The sequence below is a fragment of the Haemaphysalis longicornis genome, unplaced genomic scaffold, assembly GCF_048455015.1.
Source record: "Haemaphysalis longicornis isolate Haplotype H1 unplaced genomic scaffold, Haemaphysalis longicornis Haplotype H1 scaffold_9, whole genome shotgun sequence".
Classification (NCBI taxonomy): Eukaryota; Metazoa; Arthropoda; class Arachnida; order Ixodida; family Ixodidae; genus Haemaphysalis; species Haemaphysalis longicornis.
Window position 1 is genome coordinate 133,797,636 of NW_027526460.1, and position 20,187 is coordinate 133,817,822.

Consider the following 20,187-nt stretch of genomic DNA (forward strand, 5'->3'; position numbering starts at 1 on the left):
CTAAACACTGTTCTCAGCTAAAAATGTACGCTGTACCACTCCCCTCTCCAATGCCCTTTTGGGCGATGAGGGTACATGAAATAAATAAATAAACAAACAAATAAATAAAAAGTTGAACCCTCTTAGTGAGCCTCCAAGTTTCTGCCCCATAGGTTAGTACCGGTGAGATGCAGCTGTCATACACTTTCTTCTTCAGGGACAGTGGTAGGCTGCCATTCATTATCTGAGAATGCCTGCCAAATGGATTTCAGCCCATTCTTATCCTTCTAATTATCTCTGCCTCATGGTTGGGATCCGGGGTCACAACTTGGCCTCGCAAGTGGCCCAACCAGCTAAACGAGAAAGCGGAGAGTCCCGCATTGTGCAAGAAAAATAACATTTATTCATCCATCTGTTCGATGCTGCCAGCAGCCTGTTGATTGCCAAGGCAGGAGGGTTCATAACATTTGCGCGCAAAAACATCACGCACACGTGGAACAAAAACAAAAAAAAAGCATTAAATGAGTACTATTCTAAGCGCAAGCATACAATTCTCTCTCAAGATCGCATTCAGAACAAACAAAACAAGTGTAAGTTTGATCACATAGAATCATCAACACAATTACGACTTTGTGATTGGACCCTTGTGATTGGATATAAAAGAGAAAGAAAAAAAAAAGACGAAACAGCAGGCACAACTACAATTGTGCCAGCTAGCACAGATTACAATAAAAACCTGTAAAAAATCATGGCAGTATCAAATGCCCTAAATAGTTGTTTACATAAATATGTTGTTTACATATTGTTTACATAAATACATTGTTTACAAAAACAGTTGTTTACACATAAAAATAGTTTGTTTACAACAGTACCTACACTGCACACACATCAGAAGAACATGCCCTCCTCCACACCACAGTCTCTCCAACCACCAAGCTCGCATATATCGGCGTCTACAAACAGAAACCTTCTACAACCACACTATCCTCTCCCACATATCTCCGTCCATTTTCCACCACAACTGCCCACAATGCGACACCCTCTCACAACCTACCACCTTGTGTATCCATGTCCCCACCACCCCCACCCCATTCACTCCCCCTCCCTTGAGCAGTGGGAGTCTGCGCTGACCAGCTCGGCGCCGGAGCATCAAATCGCCCTGGTGCAACGAGCCCTGGATTCGGCGCAGGCTCACGGTAGGAGGCTGACCACGTCCCTTTCCAGCTCCCTTGGCTGCTCAATAAAAAATGTTTTTTACCACCTACAACAGTACGGGCAAATTAGGAGAGAGAAAACAAAGCTGTGGATGAAAAGATAAAAAGATTAACGTATAAAAGAAGGAAGAGCGAGGTCAATAGCACTCAATATTAGACATGGCACACGGTTTCTAGAATGGCACTCTGTCATCCAAAATCATAACAATCGGGACTAGAAGACGGGGGACAGTCAACTGATACCTGGAGTGGCAGCAGGCACACGAGGGTGCACACAACTTGTTATAGAGCACCCGACAAGAGAAAAGGCACTTTCAGTTCAGGAATTTGAAGCAACTGCGGAACAGATAAGTCAAGAATGAAGCGCTGACCACGTGATACGAATGCGGGCTCCAAACCTCTCCTCCCGTGTGTACGAAATTTCAGCGCCCGTTAAAGATCCCCAGGTGGTAAAAATTAATCTGGAGCCCTCCCCTACATCACACCTCATCGCCTACATAACGTCAACATGTTAAACCCTACATTCAATCAATCAAACCAAACCTACCCTCCTTTGGCGGTTTTGCTGCTTTTAGCTAGCTAGAAAAACTGAGCCTATTGTGATCCGCTCTAATGTTCTCAGATGAATTTTTTTTCCCCGTGAGGCTGGTGTTCACGGATTGGACCCGCTGATGGAAATGACACATGAACCTTAGCCCTTCTGTTTGAATGCCCTCTACGCATGCAGCGTCTTTTTTGCGTGTGAGTCTGGGGTGATGCCACGTGCACATTCCAGCAAATGACTCAGCAAAACATCCCTTAGGGCGAGTTCGTAAATAGTAAACTCAGACTGGAATACTTGCGCTGCTTAGAGCAGTACAAAACGCAGACGGAGACAAGGAAACAACACAGGCGCAAGCTGTCAACGGTTTGTTCTTTGGAGTGCCCAGCAAAGCAGGCATTCGAGCCTAAGTGCAGTGAGCAACACACTGCATTAACCAGAATAAGAGGTCACGAGTCCCTATTCTTGATGGATGATGTATAGATGATGTATGGTCCTGTTTATACGGTACCAGATGCGTGTGCGTGCTGTGCATTTTGCCTTCCTTGTGCGCTGTTCAAAGCATTGTTTCAAGAACCACAGTTTCTAGGTGATACCTCCTTAGTCTTTGACTACGGGACCTACTAAAGTTACTATGGACTCTCTAAAAACGTCTACTACAATATTAAACTGAAACTTAAAAAATGCCACGTACACTATGTTGGTTACAAGGCATTCATAGATGGTACAATAAGGCCTAGATATTTGCACTGGGTGACAAGTTTGTTAATGTATGTTTAAACCTGGTGCAATGATTTTTTTTTTTCAGGATGGTCATCGAGGTGGAATGCTCGAAGCAAAATAAGGACTCAATGCAAGGACTAAATCTGTGCGAACGATTTGTCAGGTGTAACACGTTGTGTCCTCTTTGGGGCCTTGTCTTTGATCTGTTTGCAATGCAGTAAACCTTCGTTATGGACCCGTATTGATCATCAATGTCTTGGCTTCTAACTGCCAGAAACCCCCTTTCAGGATGTGTTCCTTACAGAGTCAACACATGACGCCTATCCTGGCTTGTTCCTCTTAATCACTGCTATTCACTTTTGTGGTAAGAGCACTTCTCATCCGATGAAACAGGAAAAGGGAACATAATGAGTGGCTGTAAAAGCTGTGGCACGCAGTGCTGTAGGAAAAGCAGGAAAATGGAGAAACGTCGATTGCCTCCTCCTGCGCTCCTAGCAACGCTTTCGAAGCGTCTGTGTGATTGTTTTTGTATGGGCCCTACCATATTTACACGATTGCTAGTCGACTCGAATGTGCCGTATTTACACGATTCTAGGTCGACCCTTTTTTTCAAATTTGACAATCCAATGTTGGGGGGTCGACTTAGAATCGAAATCGAACCGTCTACCTCTAGTAACGGCAACGGAAACGGGGTGCTATGAAGTGGGGACAGCTTTGCATCCTCGTTCCTATGGTTATGGTCTAAAGTGTGAACCGCACGTGGCGTTTTCTGCTCGCAAAAATGTGCTGCGCTGTCGCTGCTGCGAATACCACCCGCATGCTGCGTGCTACGCGATCGGCGGCGGCAACACGGCGGGGTCACCAGCCGCGAAGAGGTGCGCGTAGCTCCAGCGAGCGCGCTATCACTGAATTCACAAACGAAGACATTTGTGCAGCAAAGGAGCTGATAATGTGGTCGAAAACGACACTATAAAGCATCATCCGCGCCGCTAGGGAACGCGCCAATCATATATCCGCCACTGCGCTAAGCCTAAACATCTCCGGCGGCGCCAGCCGGTTGCCCCGAGCGCTTTCGCCACGAAGAGCGCGCCCTCCCATTCGGGCAAGTCGTCAGGCTCTTCCCACTGCCGCGCTCGTCACGCGTCATACCGAGGTAGAACTTAAAATGCTTAAAAGTAGTAGAAGCAAAAGTCGCCCGCGCAACGCCGATGCGCACGAATCGCGTGCAAAAACGCTCAAGAAGCGTTTTATTCGTTTCTAATAAGCAAAATGAGTATTAGCGAATCCCTTGATTCAATGTGCGGCGCTAATGTAGCCCAAATCATATCACATTGTTCAGTACACTTCCGAACGCGATGGTTGCTTTCGCGCGCGGCCACTTCCGTCAGCCGCCATGTTGTTTGTTTTGGTATCGCGCGGCAGTGGCCGCTGCCGATTGCTTCGATGGTTGTCATCTCGCAGCGAATGTGTTCTTCCCGCTCAACCCACGGCGCATGGTTATTCCCTGTGCTTAGAGAAAAGCTGTTCTTTTTTAACATCTACCGCTCATACCGCGAGCGCACGGCTCTTGTGGGAGCATCGATCATTGTAGAGCGTAGAGCCGCCGTGTGGATTGACGGAAGCGCTTCTCTTTGTGATACAATTTTCTAAGCAGCACTCGCTTTTTTTTTTTTTTTTTTTTGAGAGAGATGCAATTTTTGGGGTCGACCTACATTCGAGTCGACCTACAATCGTGTAAATACGGTAGGTTGACCTTCCAGAAAATGCATCTATCTCAACAACAAAAAAAGAAAGAAAGAAAGAAGGAAAAAATGCAAGCGCTGCCTAGAAAATCGTACCACAAAGAGAAGCTCTTCCATTGACTACCAATACCCCCCATAGGGCGGCTCTTCCATCAATGATCGATGCTCCCCCAAGAGCCGTGCGCTCGTGGTGCGCGTAGTAGATGTTAAAAAAGAAAAGCTTTTGTATAAGCAAATTTATTCTCAATTATGAGAACACATTCGCTACGAGATGACAACCATCGAAGCAACCGGCAGCGGCCACTACCGCGCGATACCAAAACAAACAACATGGCAGCTGACAGAAGCGGCCGCATGCTGTTTCCTTTTATTCGCAAGTATGTTACTCGCATTCAAGAAGCGTTTTTTTTGTTCGCCTCTAATAAACAAAATGAGTACTATTAGCAAATCCCTGGATTCAATGCACGGCACTAACGGAGCCACAATCGTATCACATTGTTAAGTAGACTTCTGAACGCGATGGTGAGAGGTTAGTCACTGTAAGTACGGTGGACAAACGGCACAGATCCGGAACACCAACTTTCAAAGTCAGCATCACCTTTATCGGTGCCAGAATGTATGCAATGGTAAATGCTACGCTTTGACCGTAACCGGGCATTCCGTGTTCTAACCGACTTCTTCGAGAGGAGGACCGGCCCTAATTGTTCCTTTTTTTCATACGTTCCCGGTGAAAGTGCCCTGCCATCATTAGCATCTCCAGCCCAAGAGAGTGTTGGTCTGTCCTTGTCTGTGTCCGTGCTACCACACTTTCACTATGTCCAGGGACCCTTGGGAATGTGCACTCTAGTGCGAGCGTGGCTTGCCACTTCCCCTGCGGTAGAGTGAACTAGAGCAGAGTGGTCCAAACGCCTATACTTTTAAGACATCAAAACTGAAGCCAAAAACTGGTAAAATTCATTAGTGGCACTGCGATCGTAAGACTTCAAAATGTGGCGTAGTGGTAGAATACTCGCTTCACTCGCAAAAGGCCGAGGTTCGATTCCCATCAGTGCCACACTGTTATATCTTTTTTTTTGGTTTTTCCTTTTTATGTCCCTGAAACCTTAGAGAACTACACTTAAGGGTTGCTTTATTGACCTTCAGTCTTTATTTTCTGTTCGTTACGACATGCTATAGTCATACTCTGACAGTGAAATCAATATTCGTGCTTCCTTAGAACAGGCAATCACAAGCGAATTTGTAGTTTGCGATCATAAGAAAAAACAGCACCGCAAATTTTCTTAGCAACAAATACGTCATGAATATTTACGCCTACCTGTACACATAAAATTTCATACAAATATTACTGTATGAAACCCTATGCTTATACATGCTTTTGTTTTATGCAACGTCACATTTGCTGAATCTTCAACTGATAAGTGCGTGTTCATGCAACGAGGTGCTAGTCTGAGCTCGGCAGCACTTTCCACCAAATACTAAAAATTGAGGGTAGATTAGGAGAAGAAGCGTATATCTGGCGAACTAGTGCGCCACCGGTGCATATTTTAGCCCAGAGGACTATATACTCGCTTCACGCCTGGTTTTTAACAGTTATACGCTGTCTTCAAGCCTAGGGTGCATTATCTTCCATGCAACGGCTGCGCGTCGCAGAAGTTCATGTAACAGATGACGTGAGAGTTTTTGCTGGCCGCCATCGCAAGAATACAAACAATTTCTCTTCACATTCACAGTAGTAATAATAAAGTGTGTTTACGTAAATAATTATATGGCCATGTTTATATTTTATCTAATTTTATAATTATTCATTTGTTTGTTAGTTTGTTTTTAAATTATCCACGCAAAGGCTCAAGTTGCAACTGACCAACCAAGTGGCGGCCTGATGATCGCAACACTTCGGGGGATTCCTATTTTGTTACGCCGTTCTTGCTTCATCTTTGGTAGCTCGTTTGGACCACTCCGTGTTCTAGTTCACTCTACCTGCGGTAGTGAGAGCGGGTGTTACACCTGCTCCTCCGGCCCCAGCAGCACATCCCGCAGGTGTGCCAGTCCCCCCTGCCCGTTCCCCTGGTGCACGCTGCCGGCCAGAGCCAGGGCCCTGTCGAGTTGGGCACGGGCCTCCGAGCCCAGGGCGGCCGCGATGCGCTGCTGCTGCTGCTGGCCTCCGCCCCCCTCGCCCTTGGCCGAGTCGTGCAGCAGGGCCTCGAGCAGGTGGGGCAGGTGCTGGGGCAGCAGGAAGCGCTTCTCGGGCACCAGGTCGAGCCGGTCGGGCAGCGTCGTGTAGGGCAGCCGGGCCACCAGCAGGTGGCAGTAGTCGCCCAGGGCCTGCGCCTGCTGGCTCAGCAGCGCCGCATACGTCGTGTGGTACAGCTCGTCCACGCTGCTCTCGCTCGCCACGCCCACGTCCTGCACCGGGGGAGGGCAAGGGCAGCACTGAAGCTGCACCAGTGGGTGGCTGCCACCTGCTGGGTCCTTCGTCAACAACCCTTCACAGGACAATTTGGTCTTTGACAGGTGCCAAATTACGATCGAGGCTCAACAAAACTACTTCAATGTGCTTGCTGCCTACGTATAACAAATGGGAGACAAACGCAAATTAACGTGGCTATGAACAACAACAGGAAGGATAATGGCACTAAATAGATGCGAGAGCCTCCACAACTAACCCTTAGCGCTAGCCTGCAAATTCCACTGGCCAATTCCCTTGGCAGCAGAAATGATGGTTGGGTCAACGCTTGTAGTACCTTGGTGGTTCAAAGACAGTAGGGCATGGGTCTCAGAAGGATTAGTGGGGGTAGTGGTACGGGGAGTAGTGGTACTGCTGCCTCACAACAAGATATTAGGACTCCTGTTTATTGTTCACCCTCCATCAACCATCTCGCAAGCGGGAATAAAAAAAGAGCTGACAAGCCGATACACCCAGCAAAGTGTTAAGCGACCTATGTATAGCAAAGGGTCATCATCGCTCCCAGTCCTCGATCCTCCGTTTATGAAACTATCCAAGTCACCCTCGACTCACGCTCCAGTAACCAAATCAGTCAGCCAAGATTTCCGCATGCTCTTCTGTCCATCTCTAACCAACTCCAAAGAATGAAGGAACAGGACCTCATCTGACTCGTTCACCCAGTTCATTCATACCACAAATCACCTGTGTCACCCCCTATCTTACACTCCCTAAAGAGGATCTGGATGCTCTCAGGCAATCGACCAAGCTCTTAACTTCCCCTGTTCACATCCACAGAGCATTAGACTCGGTGACACTGTCACCAAGCCGATAGAAGGACATCTCTCCAGCCAGAGTCCCTGACTCGCCCAACCCTCCACAGGGCTTGCCCCTCCCAAAGATCTTTGCATCACCATTCCTCAAACTGTAGCCGCTCAAGCCACCCCTGACGACCAACACCTTACAATAAGCATCCCGCAGTCCACCCAGGCCGACGTCTCGCTCGTAGCCAAGCTCACTAACGAGCATATGGCAAAGTCCCCAAGGTCTCACATACAGATGGAAGCCCTTACTCCTTCTTGCTTAATTAAGATAAGTTCACAACCTGTGCCTCCGTCAACACCCTCTCCTCACTCAAGCTACACCTCTACCATACCTGCCGACTCGCAGACAAATATGATAGGGGTCTGTCGTCAGCCTGTCGTAGCTCCTCAAGTCTATCGCAGCTCCTTGACAGGTAAGCTGGCCCTGACAACCCCCCGACAACACAGCAGCCATCACCACCCCACTCGGAACAACAACCTTGTTTCAACTCCACCTCAATCCTTGCTGAAGAGCAACAACTATGCATGCCAGCAACTCTGCCCCCTTTTTTCCCCATGCTACCGAGGACACTTTGGACACTCCACCCCTGGTCCCACTCCAAGACATCACCCAGTATTACTGCACCCTTGGACAAACCCTCCTGCCTCCTCATCATCCCAAACTACTCAAACAAGAAAAAATTAGTGCCCTTCCACTCTGTGAATAAGGATGACCTGTGAAGCAGCCCACGGTGTGCACGAAACAAAGCAACTTTGTAATTTGTGATTGAGCATACTTCCTAACTAATTAACTGAATAAAACTTGGAATGACCCGAGCTTTATTCTAGCGGACAATCATGGAGCTGTCTGTTTCCCTCCTGGGTCATTTGCGTAACACACCAGCCCAATGCGCCCGGACCACTGAGGACACCGGATAGGTCAGATTGAACCATCTGACGTCCACATTTAAATTTCCTGCCAGCACAACAGACATGTCATAAAAAGGACATGAAACCTATAGCTGCGCCTGCACGCCTCCACTCCTCCCTCTACTCCCAACCCGTACACGCATAAACCCGCAACCGGTTATGTACACGTGCTTGGGAGTGAAAGGCACCGTCGAAAACGTTGCTCTGAAAGATCTCTACGCTGAAACAAGTAATATTGGAGCACTATGTTACAAGCGGGCAAGCTGCTCTTCATCCGGGAGGGATTCGCAGTTACTCGACGAGCTGGAACCTGCGGCAGCAACTGTTTTGAGTAGTCCTCGTGCCCGTTCGTGGTTCTGTTCGGGCCGAGATTTCTTCAATTCCCTCTTTTCCTTCTACAAGCAAACAACATGCGTCCGGTCCATAGAGAGTTAAAACCTCGAAGGCCTTAAGCTTAATTCTAGCAAACAAACCTGTTGCTTTCTGTTTCCCTCTGCCATTGTAGGCATATTACTGTCTGTCTACAGACCAAACCAGACCCAAACCGCTCGATTACAGACGACAGTGGACAGGGCGCTTTGAGCCATGGGACTTCCTCTTTCAAATCTCCCACCAGCACAATGGGCATGTCACTGGTAGTGGCATGAATCCCAGCTGTGCGCGCACGCCGCCCTCCTTCATCTCCCAACCTGTGCACACATAAAGGATCAACCGGTGATGGGCGCGTAGTTAGGCGTGATATACATAGGTGAAGATGTCACTCGGAAAGCCTTTCAAGCTGAAGAAAAACTATGCGCTCCCGCAGGCATTTCAAACGGCCAAGTGGCTCTTCGACCAGGTGGGATTCGAGTTGCTCGGCGATGTGGAATTTGAGGCAGCAACAGCAGCGGCTGCATACTCGGCAGCGGCGGCTTTCGATTGTTTATACACCCATGCGTGCTTCCGTTGATTCTCCGCAATCACCTGATTAACGGCGCTACCGTCATTGTCAGCTGATTGCACAACTTGTGAAAGAGGCATCGGTGGTGGTGAGAGGAATAAACACTGCGAAAGAGGGGTCGGCAGGGGCGAGGAGAAGCCCCGGAGCAGTGCTGAGTAAATCGGCTTCACCGGAATGAAAACTGGGGGGTTTAGGCATATACTGCATTGCAGTAAAAACTACAGTGCAATCCACTTACAACGATCCCGCATATAATGATAGTACACTGCTAACAATGATCAGTTCTACCGGGATTGTCAATTTTACCATAGAAGCCGTGTAAAAAAAAAAAAAAAAGAACACATATAACGATGCGATTTTCGTTTGTATACAGCTCATAACCATCAAATCCTGGCTCCCTCGGACGTGGATTGTGCCAAATTTGGCAAGAAAATTGTAAAATAAAGCTGAGATACCGAACAAGCGGTGGAAACACGATCGGGATCATTGCGCATGAACTCATTTAAAAAGCCTCGCAAGCAGGAATTCCTGCAATGCGCCTGTTAGACACTATCATCATCAACACAGCATACTGGGCCGATCTGATCTGAGCCAATCCAATCCGGCTTTTTTGGTTCTTCCTGCTGCGTAGGTGGCGAAGTTGGCGAAGTCGGCGAGGTCAGTTAGTTATTCGCACTGGTGCCTACGCAGCGCAAGGCTATATCGCTCGAAATGCAGAAACAAATTTTGAAAGATGCTCGACAAGGGATGAAAGTGGTGAGCCTGGTCGAGAAGTACGAGCTCTCGCAGTCTACGATATCCACGATCTCCAAGAGTGGAGGCTCAGTGATGAAAAAGGCTGGCACCAGCGGCCACAACAACGAGAGGAAATGGGCTAGGGAGCCCTTCTGCAATGACTTTGAGGAAGCGCTTTACCAGTGGTTTTTATCAGCACCCTCGAAAAATCTGCCCATTAGTGGGCCACTGTTGGCTGCAAGGGCACGGAAATTTGCTTTTCTGCTCAGAAACGCTGACTTTTTGCTGGGAGGAGGGCGCATTCAGCGCTTCAAGGAGTGCCACGGCATTATTTTCAAAACCGTTACGGGTGAGGCTGCGTCACTTGGCATTGCGGCCAAGGAGAAGTGGCTGGACGAGACGCTACCCGATGTAATAACGTGCTTTGAGAAAAAGGAGATTTACAATGCTGAAGAAACTGCGCTTTTCTACCACCACTTTTAAAAGGAGACGCGTGTGTCGGTGGAAAGCATTCTAAGGTCCAAGTGACAGTGCTTCTTTCTGTGTGCGAACACGGATGGGAGAAACAGGGTGAAGTATTATGGGGTTGGAAAGCCCAAGAAGCCAAGGTGCTTCAGGAACCAGCACATACCAGTGCGATATCGGCCCAACAAAAAGGCTTGGATGACAAGGAAGCGCTTTGAAGAGTGGCCTATTGAATTCGACGGGGAAATGGAGAGGCAGGGGAGAAAAGTCATCCTGCTTGTTGAAAACTGGAGCGCACACAATGTCAGCCCCAAGTTGTCTTCAGAGGAGCTAATCTTCCTACCTCCAAACACCACAGCAGGTCTTCAACCAATGGACACTGGGGTGGTTGAAGGCCTGCCTGAAGAATAATTGCAGATGTCAAGTTCACGAGTTTGATGAATAGCCAGAGGACAATAGCCTGAGCACAAAGCTTCTTCTGCTGTGCACTCTGGTCATTCTTCGCGCTTGCATGACTCAACAGCTGCGATGCTTCTTGACTGGGAGTCATGAGATCGGGAGAGCCCACCTTGCGCTCCAGGTATTCTTGGCTTGCACAGAAGCCCACATTTGCGGTCGTGCTTGTACACTTGGCGGTAAGCTTTAACCACTTCCGTACATTGCATTTCCATTGAGGGGGCTCATCGTCGTTGTTTTATAGCTGACTGAACCACCGTGCATTTAGTAAACTTAATAAATAGCAACTGTGCATGTCTGTCGTCCCCTGTGTTTCCGCAATGAACAAAACTGCAGTTTGCAACCGGTGGCACCGCATCTGAGGTGAAACTGAAAATCTCTGTTACAAGTGAGTTTGTTGATCAAAATTCAAGGATAGCTTGTCCTTTATATCCAACTATCTTCTACATCGGATGTCTGCTATAAAAGAGGTCAACGTAAGGAGAAGGATAGGGCGGCCAACCATGTGGGTGGATATTGTTGCTTACACCCACTTGTCTCTTACATACACACCTCTTACGATGAGGTTCAACTGCACTTATAAAGTTCATGCGTTATAGTCCGAGACGGGCGTCAACTACAATATCACTGCCACGCCACCATATGCAGAGATGTCAGCACTGCTTTGAATGCCTTGTTAGAACAGGGCATGCCTGGACAAGGACCCAGCAGTACTTCCTTAGACACAGCACGACAGCCCTAATGGGCCAATGGTCTGGCTAATTGTTCTCCAGGATGCGCGTAACGTGGACAGTCTCACAGAACGTGCAGGCTGAGAAACTTGTAAGGAGTAAGTGGGAGAAGGTTGCATGGCTGGGGCTCCACTGTGTTTGGTCTGTTTGAACCAGCGAGCAAAAATACCATATATAGTAGGTGAAAAGGCCCATTGCGGCGAGTGCGGGATAATGCCACAGTGAAAACAAACACAAACTACAAAGCTTTCCGAGTTGCGACGGGGAAAAAGGGGGCAGCGATGCCCGATGGACAGCGGCCACGATTCACTCCGGGAATGCACAGTTGGCTGCCAATCATAGTGGCCGTGCAGGTTGTTTTTGTCCCGCAAGAGACACCGCTAGCTTCGTTAACCTAGGCCGAGTGCTTGTGCCGTTATCTGGCCGCCCTAGGAAGCGACGTTTCCCCTCCTGTCCTGTTCTTGCTCCGTGGTTCGAACTGCCGTTTCCGCGTCCCCCAGCGGAGTCCTCGAGCGGGACTCACCTTGTGCAGGCGGTATGCCCGGTGCTTGAGCAGTGCGCCGTCCGACTCGAGCACGAGCATCTTGACCCTTCGTCCCCCCTGGGGGGCCTCGTTGAAGCGGGGGCAGGGAAGGTGCGCCATGGCCAGCGCCCAGTCGTGGGTCACGTGGGCGGGGCCCGTGGCCGCCTCGTCGTACTGCACCCGCACGCCCAGCTCCGACTGCAGCAGCGCACACAGCTGGCCCACGGCCGCCACGTGGGCCGCGCTGTCACGCGAGTACACCACGCGCACCTCCACTGCAGGCAACGGGGAGGGAGAAGAAGGGGGCAGTGGTCGGGGGTGAGGACTACCCCGGGGGGGACAAACCTTCCACTCAAACCTCCCCACTTGCCCTCACTCTTACAGCCTGGTGATAACAGCTGCCAAGAGCTGTCGATGGTACTAGTGCAAACGCTGCAGCATTCCCACCCCCATTGACACTTTAAAAATGCACAGAAAAACGTATTCACGTTAGAAAAAGTACCAAAGCGGAGACCTAGGCAAGAACAAGCTATCCAAACAGCAACTGGATTCTTAAAAATGGCTCTGTGACAAGCATTGTCAGTCAGCACATTCATAGGGTGCTGTGCTGCCTGCTCGACGGCTTGGGCATCCCAAAAAGGAAATGGCCAAGGGACTCAAAGAGCAGACCAGCCTCGTTTCTTGAGAGCATAACCCAAAGGCAGTCGTGTGCGAATATTCAAAACTTTGAATACTTTGCCAGTACCACTTGCTACCCCATTCAATTCACAGTGCAGTGTTACCATTCAAAGTGTTCAAACTTTGAGAATATTTGGAGTCAATGGACAGGGCAATAAAAGTCGGCTCCGCCACGTCACTTGCAAGCTTAGAAGCTTTGAAGCTTCACTGCACGGCATGCTGCTTTGGGTTGGTTTTCTTGCGTAACACCAAAGCTGCGCGAAAGAGCGCAACACCGGTAAGCCCTGTGAAAAATACAGTGTGGGTCACAGGACAAGAGCAATATAAGAGCAAACAAAATGATCGTAAGCACCCGCTGCCCAATTAGTTCATACTCATTTCACAGAATATATTTTGCATGTCTTTCAGGATGGATTTTGACATTTTCAACACTGGGCAATTTCATGCATTCAGGTTCACTGAAACAACTGTCTTTGTGTTTTAGAACTTCGAAATACTTCAAAAATTATGTGTGCATTTGTATTCAACGCATCCCGTGCCTTTTCTCCCAATTATACACAATTGTAATTCTCTCTTTCTGTTCCAGCATTATGATTCCAGCATAAGCTCAAAAAGCGCCAGCAGAATTTCCATACGAATAAAACGAACAAAACACTTGCAACTACACACCCTTGTAACTGTGCATGTGGCCAATCCCACTGTACCGATGGCGGGCCTTAATGGCTCGCATGCCGTCTTCCTTCGCGCATTTTCACTGCCGGCATAGGTTAGCCACGCGCAATGCACCCCGCTTCGTGTTCTACGTGAGGGCAGTTGACCACCCCTGCCTGTGGCGAAGTCTGCCCCCCGTGCAAGCAAGGCAGCCCACAGACCTGGTTGCTGTCGGGGTGGAACGGTGCCCGGGGGGACCGGCAGGGTGGCCTTCTTGGAGCTCGCAGCCAGCCGGGCCCGGCGCCGAGCCAACCAGACGGCCCCGACCATCAGCAGGGCCAAGGCCACCAGCAGGGGCACCAGCAGCAGCCACAGGAGTTGGCCCTCGGGGGCTCCCCCTCCGGAGGGGCGGCCAGACTGCTGCAGGACTTCAGGCACTGCACCAACGGGCATTCGTGCTGAAACTGAGGACAAACAGACCAGGATACGCAGCATGACCAACTTCCAAGGTTCCCGCCTTTCAACAGGAAGCTGCTTGGCAAATGCTGAGCGTGGGCACGCGAGAGCAGGCCTTGCGGCGACTGCCCGGCAGTTAAAAAACCCAAGAAAATGGATGACTGCCCAGTGTCCCTGGCGCACGCTTGTCAAGCCCAGCATACCCACTTGGGGAGATGGCCAAGACTACACCCCTCCCCCCCACCCCAAAAAAGAGAAAAACTCCAGCGTTCGATGTAATCGCGGCAACACTTTCTCAGAACGAGAACGACACGTCATAATGTCCGCCCCTCCAAGGTAACACCCAATAATTACCACTTCCAAAACAATGAAGAGCGCTCACACTTATGGCAACAATGTAAAGGGCATTGCGGCAGCGAAGGAGAAGCAAATTGGTTGCGATTGTGGACTTAGACCGTCGTAATGGTTGGGAATGAAGGTTGCGTACTGCTTTGCTACCTTCCAAGTCTTGCGCGTTGGTGTGAGCTTCCTTCATTTTTTTTTTTTTTTTTTTGACCTTGCACGGATCAACAGCATGACAAGGACTCTCAACATCACAGCTTGGGTAATGCTGTCTGCCCACAATTCCCATAGCCTTGAAGGAAAACCCTACACACGTGCCCGAATGAAAAGGCAGAGGCATTCGGTATTTATAAATCCACAGACAGTCGCCGCATCCTCGGTATTTGACCCATCCAGTGATCAGAAAATTTCCGCCCAACCGAGATGAGGGTAACCCGACTGGAGCAGAAGGACAGCCACAAGACTCCAATGTCGCAACCAGCGAGCGGAACCCCACTGCACTTGTTCCAGGCCACGAATTCATAACAGTATCATTGAATGCGCTCAGCAACTGCTTTTCTATGCAAGCATTAAGGACAGTTTGGTGCGGCTGTGAGAACGATACGGAATTACTGGAAATTGTCAAGTGGTCAGAAAAGGGTGGGGGAGGGGGAATTAAACTACAAGAGGTTTGCAGCAAAGCCAATGAGCGATCCGCTCAACCAAGCAACAGAATAACTAAATGTGAGCCATTCAGCGTCATTGGAGTCGACTTTACAGGACCTTACAGTTGACTTTAGAGGAGATAGCGCAAAGGAACACTACACTGTCATCTTTGCCCGCGCTGTCAAGTGAGCATTACACCTCCCACTTGTTCGCAGTAATAATGCACCAGACTTCCTGCACGGATTTCATTGTTTTATTCTGTTAAACCTGGATATAATAGAGTTGACTAAATTTCTAAGTTTTTCGTTCCGGGCAGGTTTTTGTTACATGCAGGTTTTGAGCTACGGCTCGCGTAAATGAAGGAGAAGACAAAACCAAAATGCTCGACACCAGTGATGGTGAACTCACCGCTCAAGGATTTATTTCACGGTAAGAAAAGTGTGTGATTTGCGCCTGCTGCTTTCCCACAAGTTTAGGCACTACACGGCACTGCACAGAAGCCAGGTCACTAACCCCAGTATTCACAAACGTGACTTAAGTATCACTTTTGACACTTTTGGTGCTTTAACCCATTTTAAAGAACAAACTGATGCTGAAAGGGCGCCTTTTCGCGAACTCGATGCTCTTTTCCGCGCTCACAATTGTAGAGAGGGTGCTACCTGGGATACTGTACGGCGCGGCGACGGGATTTAGAATTGCGAGCTTGTCTTGAAAAGACACAACTTTCCGTTTTGTGGCAACAGAACTCATCACCCATGAACCGTCGCCACAGATATAAGTTGAGACACGCGACTACACGCCGAGACGCAGGCCTAGCACCCAACCAACACCGCACTCACACTGGACACTCACGGTAGTGTGCGGTGCGGAGGAAGTTCGCTAAATTACTGCATTTCTACAGCCATTTTTTTCAGAAAAAGTGCAGAGCACAAAGGTTTGTCAGCGTAGCAAGTTCGTTACATCAAGGTTAGCCGTCACCACGCCTTCGTCACATAGAGCTCACAAACACATGGGTTTCAATGGGCTTGGCAGTGGGGAATTAAAAAACTTCGTTAAATCAAGGAATTCGTTACATAGAGGTTCTTTACAGTAGTACGAATAGCAATTTGCAAGACAGCACATACGAACAGTAGCCTCACTTTTAAAAGAGCTTCGAAAGACAGGAAAACCATTTGGGGCACTATAAAAGACACGAAAGTGCTAGAAAATACTACAGAAAACTGAAGTTCCTAGGATATTCTTGAGAAAATCAAAATAACTACAAATTCAACTACAAATGAGCCACCTGGTGGGAAAGATTTTCAAGAACTGAGGAATCACTGAGAAAGTTTCTGAAAGCCAACTGTTTTTGCTATGATAAATGTTAAGTTAAACCCTACTTATAGAACTCAAGCCATTGACAACTGTCGACAATTCACTACCCTCGTAGCAATGTTACGGGTGGAACCCTTAGCTTCACACATTTCTTGGTTAAATGAAGGCTAATTTGTGCACATAGGGGGGTAATTTTGCTAATTTGGAACAAATCATCCCAGTAGGACTTTCAGGCATGATGGTGACGACGACAGGAACCACTGGATGCCTTCTGGCTCTATCCAGAATACATCCTGCCATGCGCCCACAGTGTAAATATTGCAGCTTCAAATGAAATGCCATGGTTGGCGACACCACCCTCATAGTGAGCGATTCTTGAAACAACTTTTCCTGGCAGAGTGTGTGTCTGCCTTTTGAACAAGCCACAACGGATCTTACATTAGGAGGGCAGTCCAGTCTCCCTGCTGCTTGGAGGCTTCAAATCAATGCTGCCTTTTGTACACGCAAGGTATGACCTCATTGAATGGCAGTCAGAGAATGCTTTTTTGTAAAGACAACGAATTTACAAAGAATGCCTCCAAGAAGAGAATGCAGTCGCTAGTAGTACAATTTTTGTAAGCTCAATTAATTAAGCACGCTTGAATACTGTAACTGCTTCTGGCATTTGCGCAGGCAGAAATGCCCGCAAGTGCCCCCTTTGTAGCTTCTATAACTCTAAAGGTGCAGTAACGCAACACTGGCTCGTCTCTTGCCTGTTGTGAGCGTCTCAAATGAAAAGCACTGAGGCATGTTCTCAAAAAGGTTTAGAAAAGAACACTGAAAGTGTGCCACACACACTGCCTAACACATGGGAACAACAATGGGAGCTAATGGAAAGCCGCTTCGTATCTTTTCTGAAATGGCGGCCGCAGCAGAGGCAACAGTATTTGCGGAAAGAGAAGAAAAAAAAAAACGGCAATGCAATTTGTCCCCTCGGACGGCTGGTGTCGCGTGTTTTTCTGCCTGGTGAGCACCAGTGCATGCCAGTCTGCTCAAGGCCACAGTCACTTGTGGGGAAAGAGCAAGGGCATGTAAATGTCCCCAAGAGTGGCACACTGCTCTCCTCAGAGGAAGAGAAAATATGACAAGATGAACATCCCGTGCCAAGTGTGAGCGCAAGGTGTCTGACAGACACTGAAACACCGTCAAAAGACCAGGGTGCCAGAGGTCGTGGGGTGGCCCGCAGCTCCTGTCTGAACACACAAAGGCTGGCCGAGGGAGGTGCGCTCACCTGGGAACAGCTCCAGCACTTCGGAGGAGAGACTACGGCAGTCCCAGGTCCTCTCGCACACCACAGGTTTCACCTGGGCAGCAGAGCGGAGGGGGACACGTTGTCTGAGTTGTTGCAGCACACGGGCCTCACCTTTGGAAGCAGGGGCGAGGAGGGGAGGGGGTAGGAGCTCATACTGCCCTCTGGTACCAACACCACGGCCGCTGGATGGAAGGCGCACTGACGTGCGGCCTGCCGCAGCGAGCGCGGCCCGCGAGACGCCGGAGGCCGCTTAATTCGTAGTGTGGGCTTATCATCGGCGTTCCACGCTTTACCAGCACTAATGTTACGCCTGTTAAAAGACAAACACGATTACCGGCGGCCGAGGTTAATTTGGTCAAGGTGGAAGTTAAATTCCGTTCGCAGCAGCAGCACTACACGTTGATAGTGGGCCTTCTGTCTCGCATTGCTGTGTCGTTGTGTCTTACATCGCCCGGAATGCTCTTTGTGACCTCACGCCCGGCAGAGATTTACGTTTTGTCTGCAAGCTGCGACATCAGAGAATATATTACAATTCCGGACAAACAGAAACAATGTTTTTGTGACGGTGCTTGTGATTTATGAGTGCCAACACTTCTCAATGTTGACATAACCAACTTTTATGTAGGTTTTTCCTCGTCCACTAAATAAAAAACCACAATTCGTATTAATTTCACAGCACATATGACTTGATTACATGTTGTTTAGTTATGAAGTAATACTACTATCATAGTTATGTTGGCCTTTCTTTATTTTGACAATATATATATATACAGTGAATGAAAACCGATTCCAGTTTCTACCTGATATTTATACTTGTTCTCTGTAGCCTCGAAAAAAATTAAGGAGAGCAGATGGGATGTCCGGGTCAACAAAAAATTTTAAAAATATTTGGCAAGCTTCAGCAAGCTAAATTTTTGCCCGGACACAAAAGAAAAAAGCGAAATTGTACAGAAATTCTAAAAATATGCCTAATAATGTGTAAGCATTCAAACACCGCTTTTCCATTTCACCTTTTTTCCTTTTCTTTGTTATTTTAAACCAACAATTTACATCTAGAATATCACTATTATTAATTGTTAGAACTGCGTGAATTACACATTTTTGGTGCAGATACATGGCATTACACTTCTTGCAATACGTAGAGATTATGCTTGGGTACTCAAAAAAGAAAGCTGACATAATAATAACGTATGTGAAAATTTTTCTACGCGACGAAAATTAATTCGTATTGAAGCGTAGTATGTTCACAGAGCGTAAGCATTCAAACACCGCTTTTCCATTTCACCTTTTTTCCTTTTCTTTGTTATTTTAAACCAACAATTTACATCTAGAATATCACTATTATTAATTGTTAGAACTGCGTGAATTACACATTTTTGGTGCAGATACATGGCATTACACTTCTTGCAATACGTAGAGATTATGCTTGGGTACTCAAAAAAGAAAGCTGACATAATAATAACGTATGTGAAAATTTTTCTACGCGACGAAAATTAATTCGTATTGAAGCGTAGTATGTTCACAGAGCAAAACTACCGCAACGTCTTTAGGGCGTGCTAATTTGAGCACATACTGGTGCTGCTCCAGGAGCCCGGCCGTTAGCTTCAGGGATAAATGCATATGGGTTTAAATCGGCGATGAAATAACGGAGGAAATGTACCTAGCGCTAGTTCTCATCGCAAAGTTTAATAAAAGCTTAGCAGCTAGGAGAGTGGACCGTACGCACTGTCTCTTGAACACAGCACGGCGCATTTATTTTTCTTTCTATACAACTATCAAAAGACACGCATAGCAAAATGTCCAGTCTTTTCAAATCCTTTTTAGATGCCATGCATCTCATTCACCCGCCTTGTCCCTCCATCCGGCGTCGGCGTCGTTGTTGTTGGCGTCCGCCCCTCCCCCATTCTCCTCGCCGCACCAGCTTCGCTCTCCGCCGCTCACCCCCTCTCCTCTCCGATAGTGAACACTCTCTCGCGAGTGCAATTGGATTGGATTCGATTGGATTGGCTTGGATTCGATTGGCTTGGCTTGGCTTGGATTAAAGTGGATTGTGTTGCGTCATAGCCACGGCAGACGCACTGGCGCCGGCGCGTCCCCTCACCGTTATGCGCGCTATGAAACGCGGTGCCTGCGCCGCTCCGCTCCATCGTTCCAGCGCCGTTCCTCCGCTGTCCAACGCTGCAACGTGAACCCCCTATGCGTCGCATCTACACAGGGGTTCCCGCGAGGGGAGGTGGGAGTTTTTTTTTCAACCATCCTATCGCGTGTCCCCATTTTACGAGGTGCACATTCTGCCCGGCCGACATGTTTTTGCAATAGAAGTGTCTTTAAGGCAAGCTTTATTCCGTCGCCGGCAAATATTCGTCGCTCTCCCTATTGTCTACACCATGTTTCCCGAGAGAAGGTGACATTTCTGAAATTTCGAACGAATAAAGTCCCACCAAATAACTGCCGCTTGAACTGCAACTAATCAACTCGCGGCTTTAAACTGTGCAACGTGCGGTTTACGTGATGTGTGTGAGACGTTTTCAGACAAAGCTAACCGGTGGTTACTATCTTTTTGTTGAATATTATCTTTTTTTAACAAT

At 48.3% G+C, this 20,187-nt stretch overlaps 1 protein-coding gene across 3 annotated transcripts in view; it reads right to left on the reverse strand.

Annotated features, from left to right (window-relative positions):
* Nucleotides 1-359: 359 nt before the first annotated feature.
* The window catches only part of LOC144153088 (uncharacterized), a 50,471-nt gene continuing 30,643 nt past the window's right edge, over nucleotides 360-20,187 (reverse strand). For 2 of the 3 annotated variants that reach the window (XM_077684740.1, XM_077684739.1), the window contains exons 8-11: nucleotides 17,579-17,651; nucleotides 13,773-14,015; nucleotides 12,223-12,497; nucleotides 360-6,602 (exon numbers count right to left, since the gene is read on the reverse strand). In XM_077684740.1, coding sequence (XP_077540866.1) covers nucleotides 6,198-6,602; nucleotides 12,223-12,497; nucleotides 13,773-14,015; nucleotides 17,579-17,651 — 996 coding nt within the window. In that variant the 3' untranslated portion in view covers nucleotides 360-6,197. The remainder of the gene's footprint in view (nucleotides 6,603-12,222; nucleotides 12,498-13,772; nucleotides 14,016-17,578; nucleotides 17,652-20,187) is intronic. The other variant, XM_077684741.1, reaches the window with a different exon arrangement.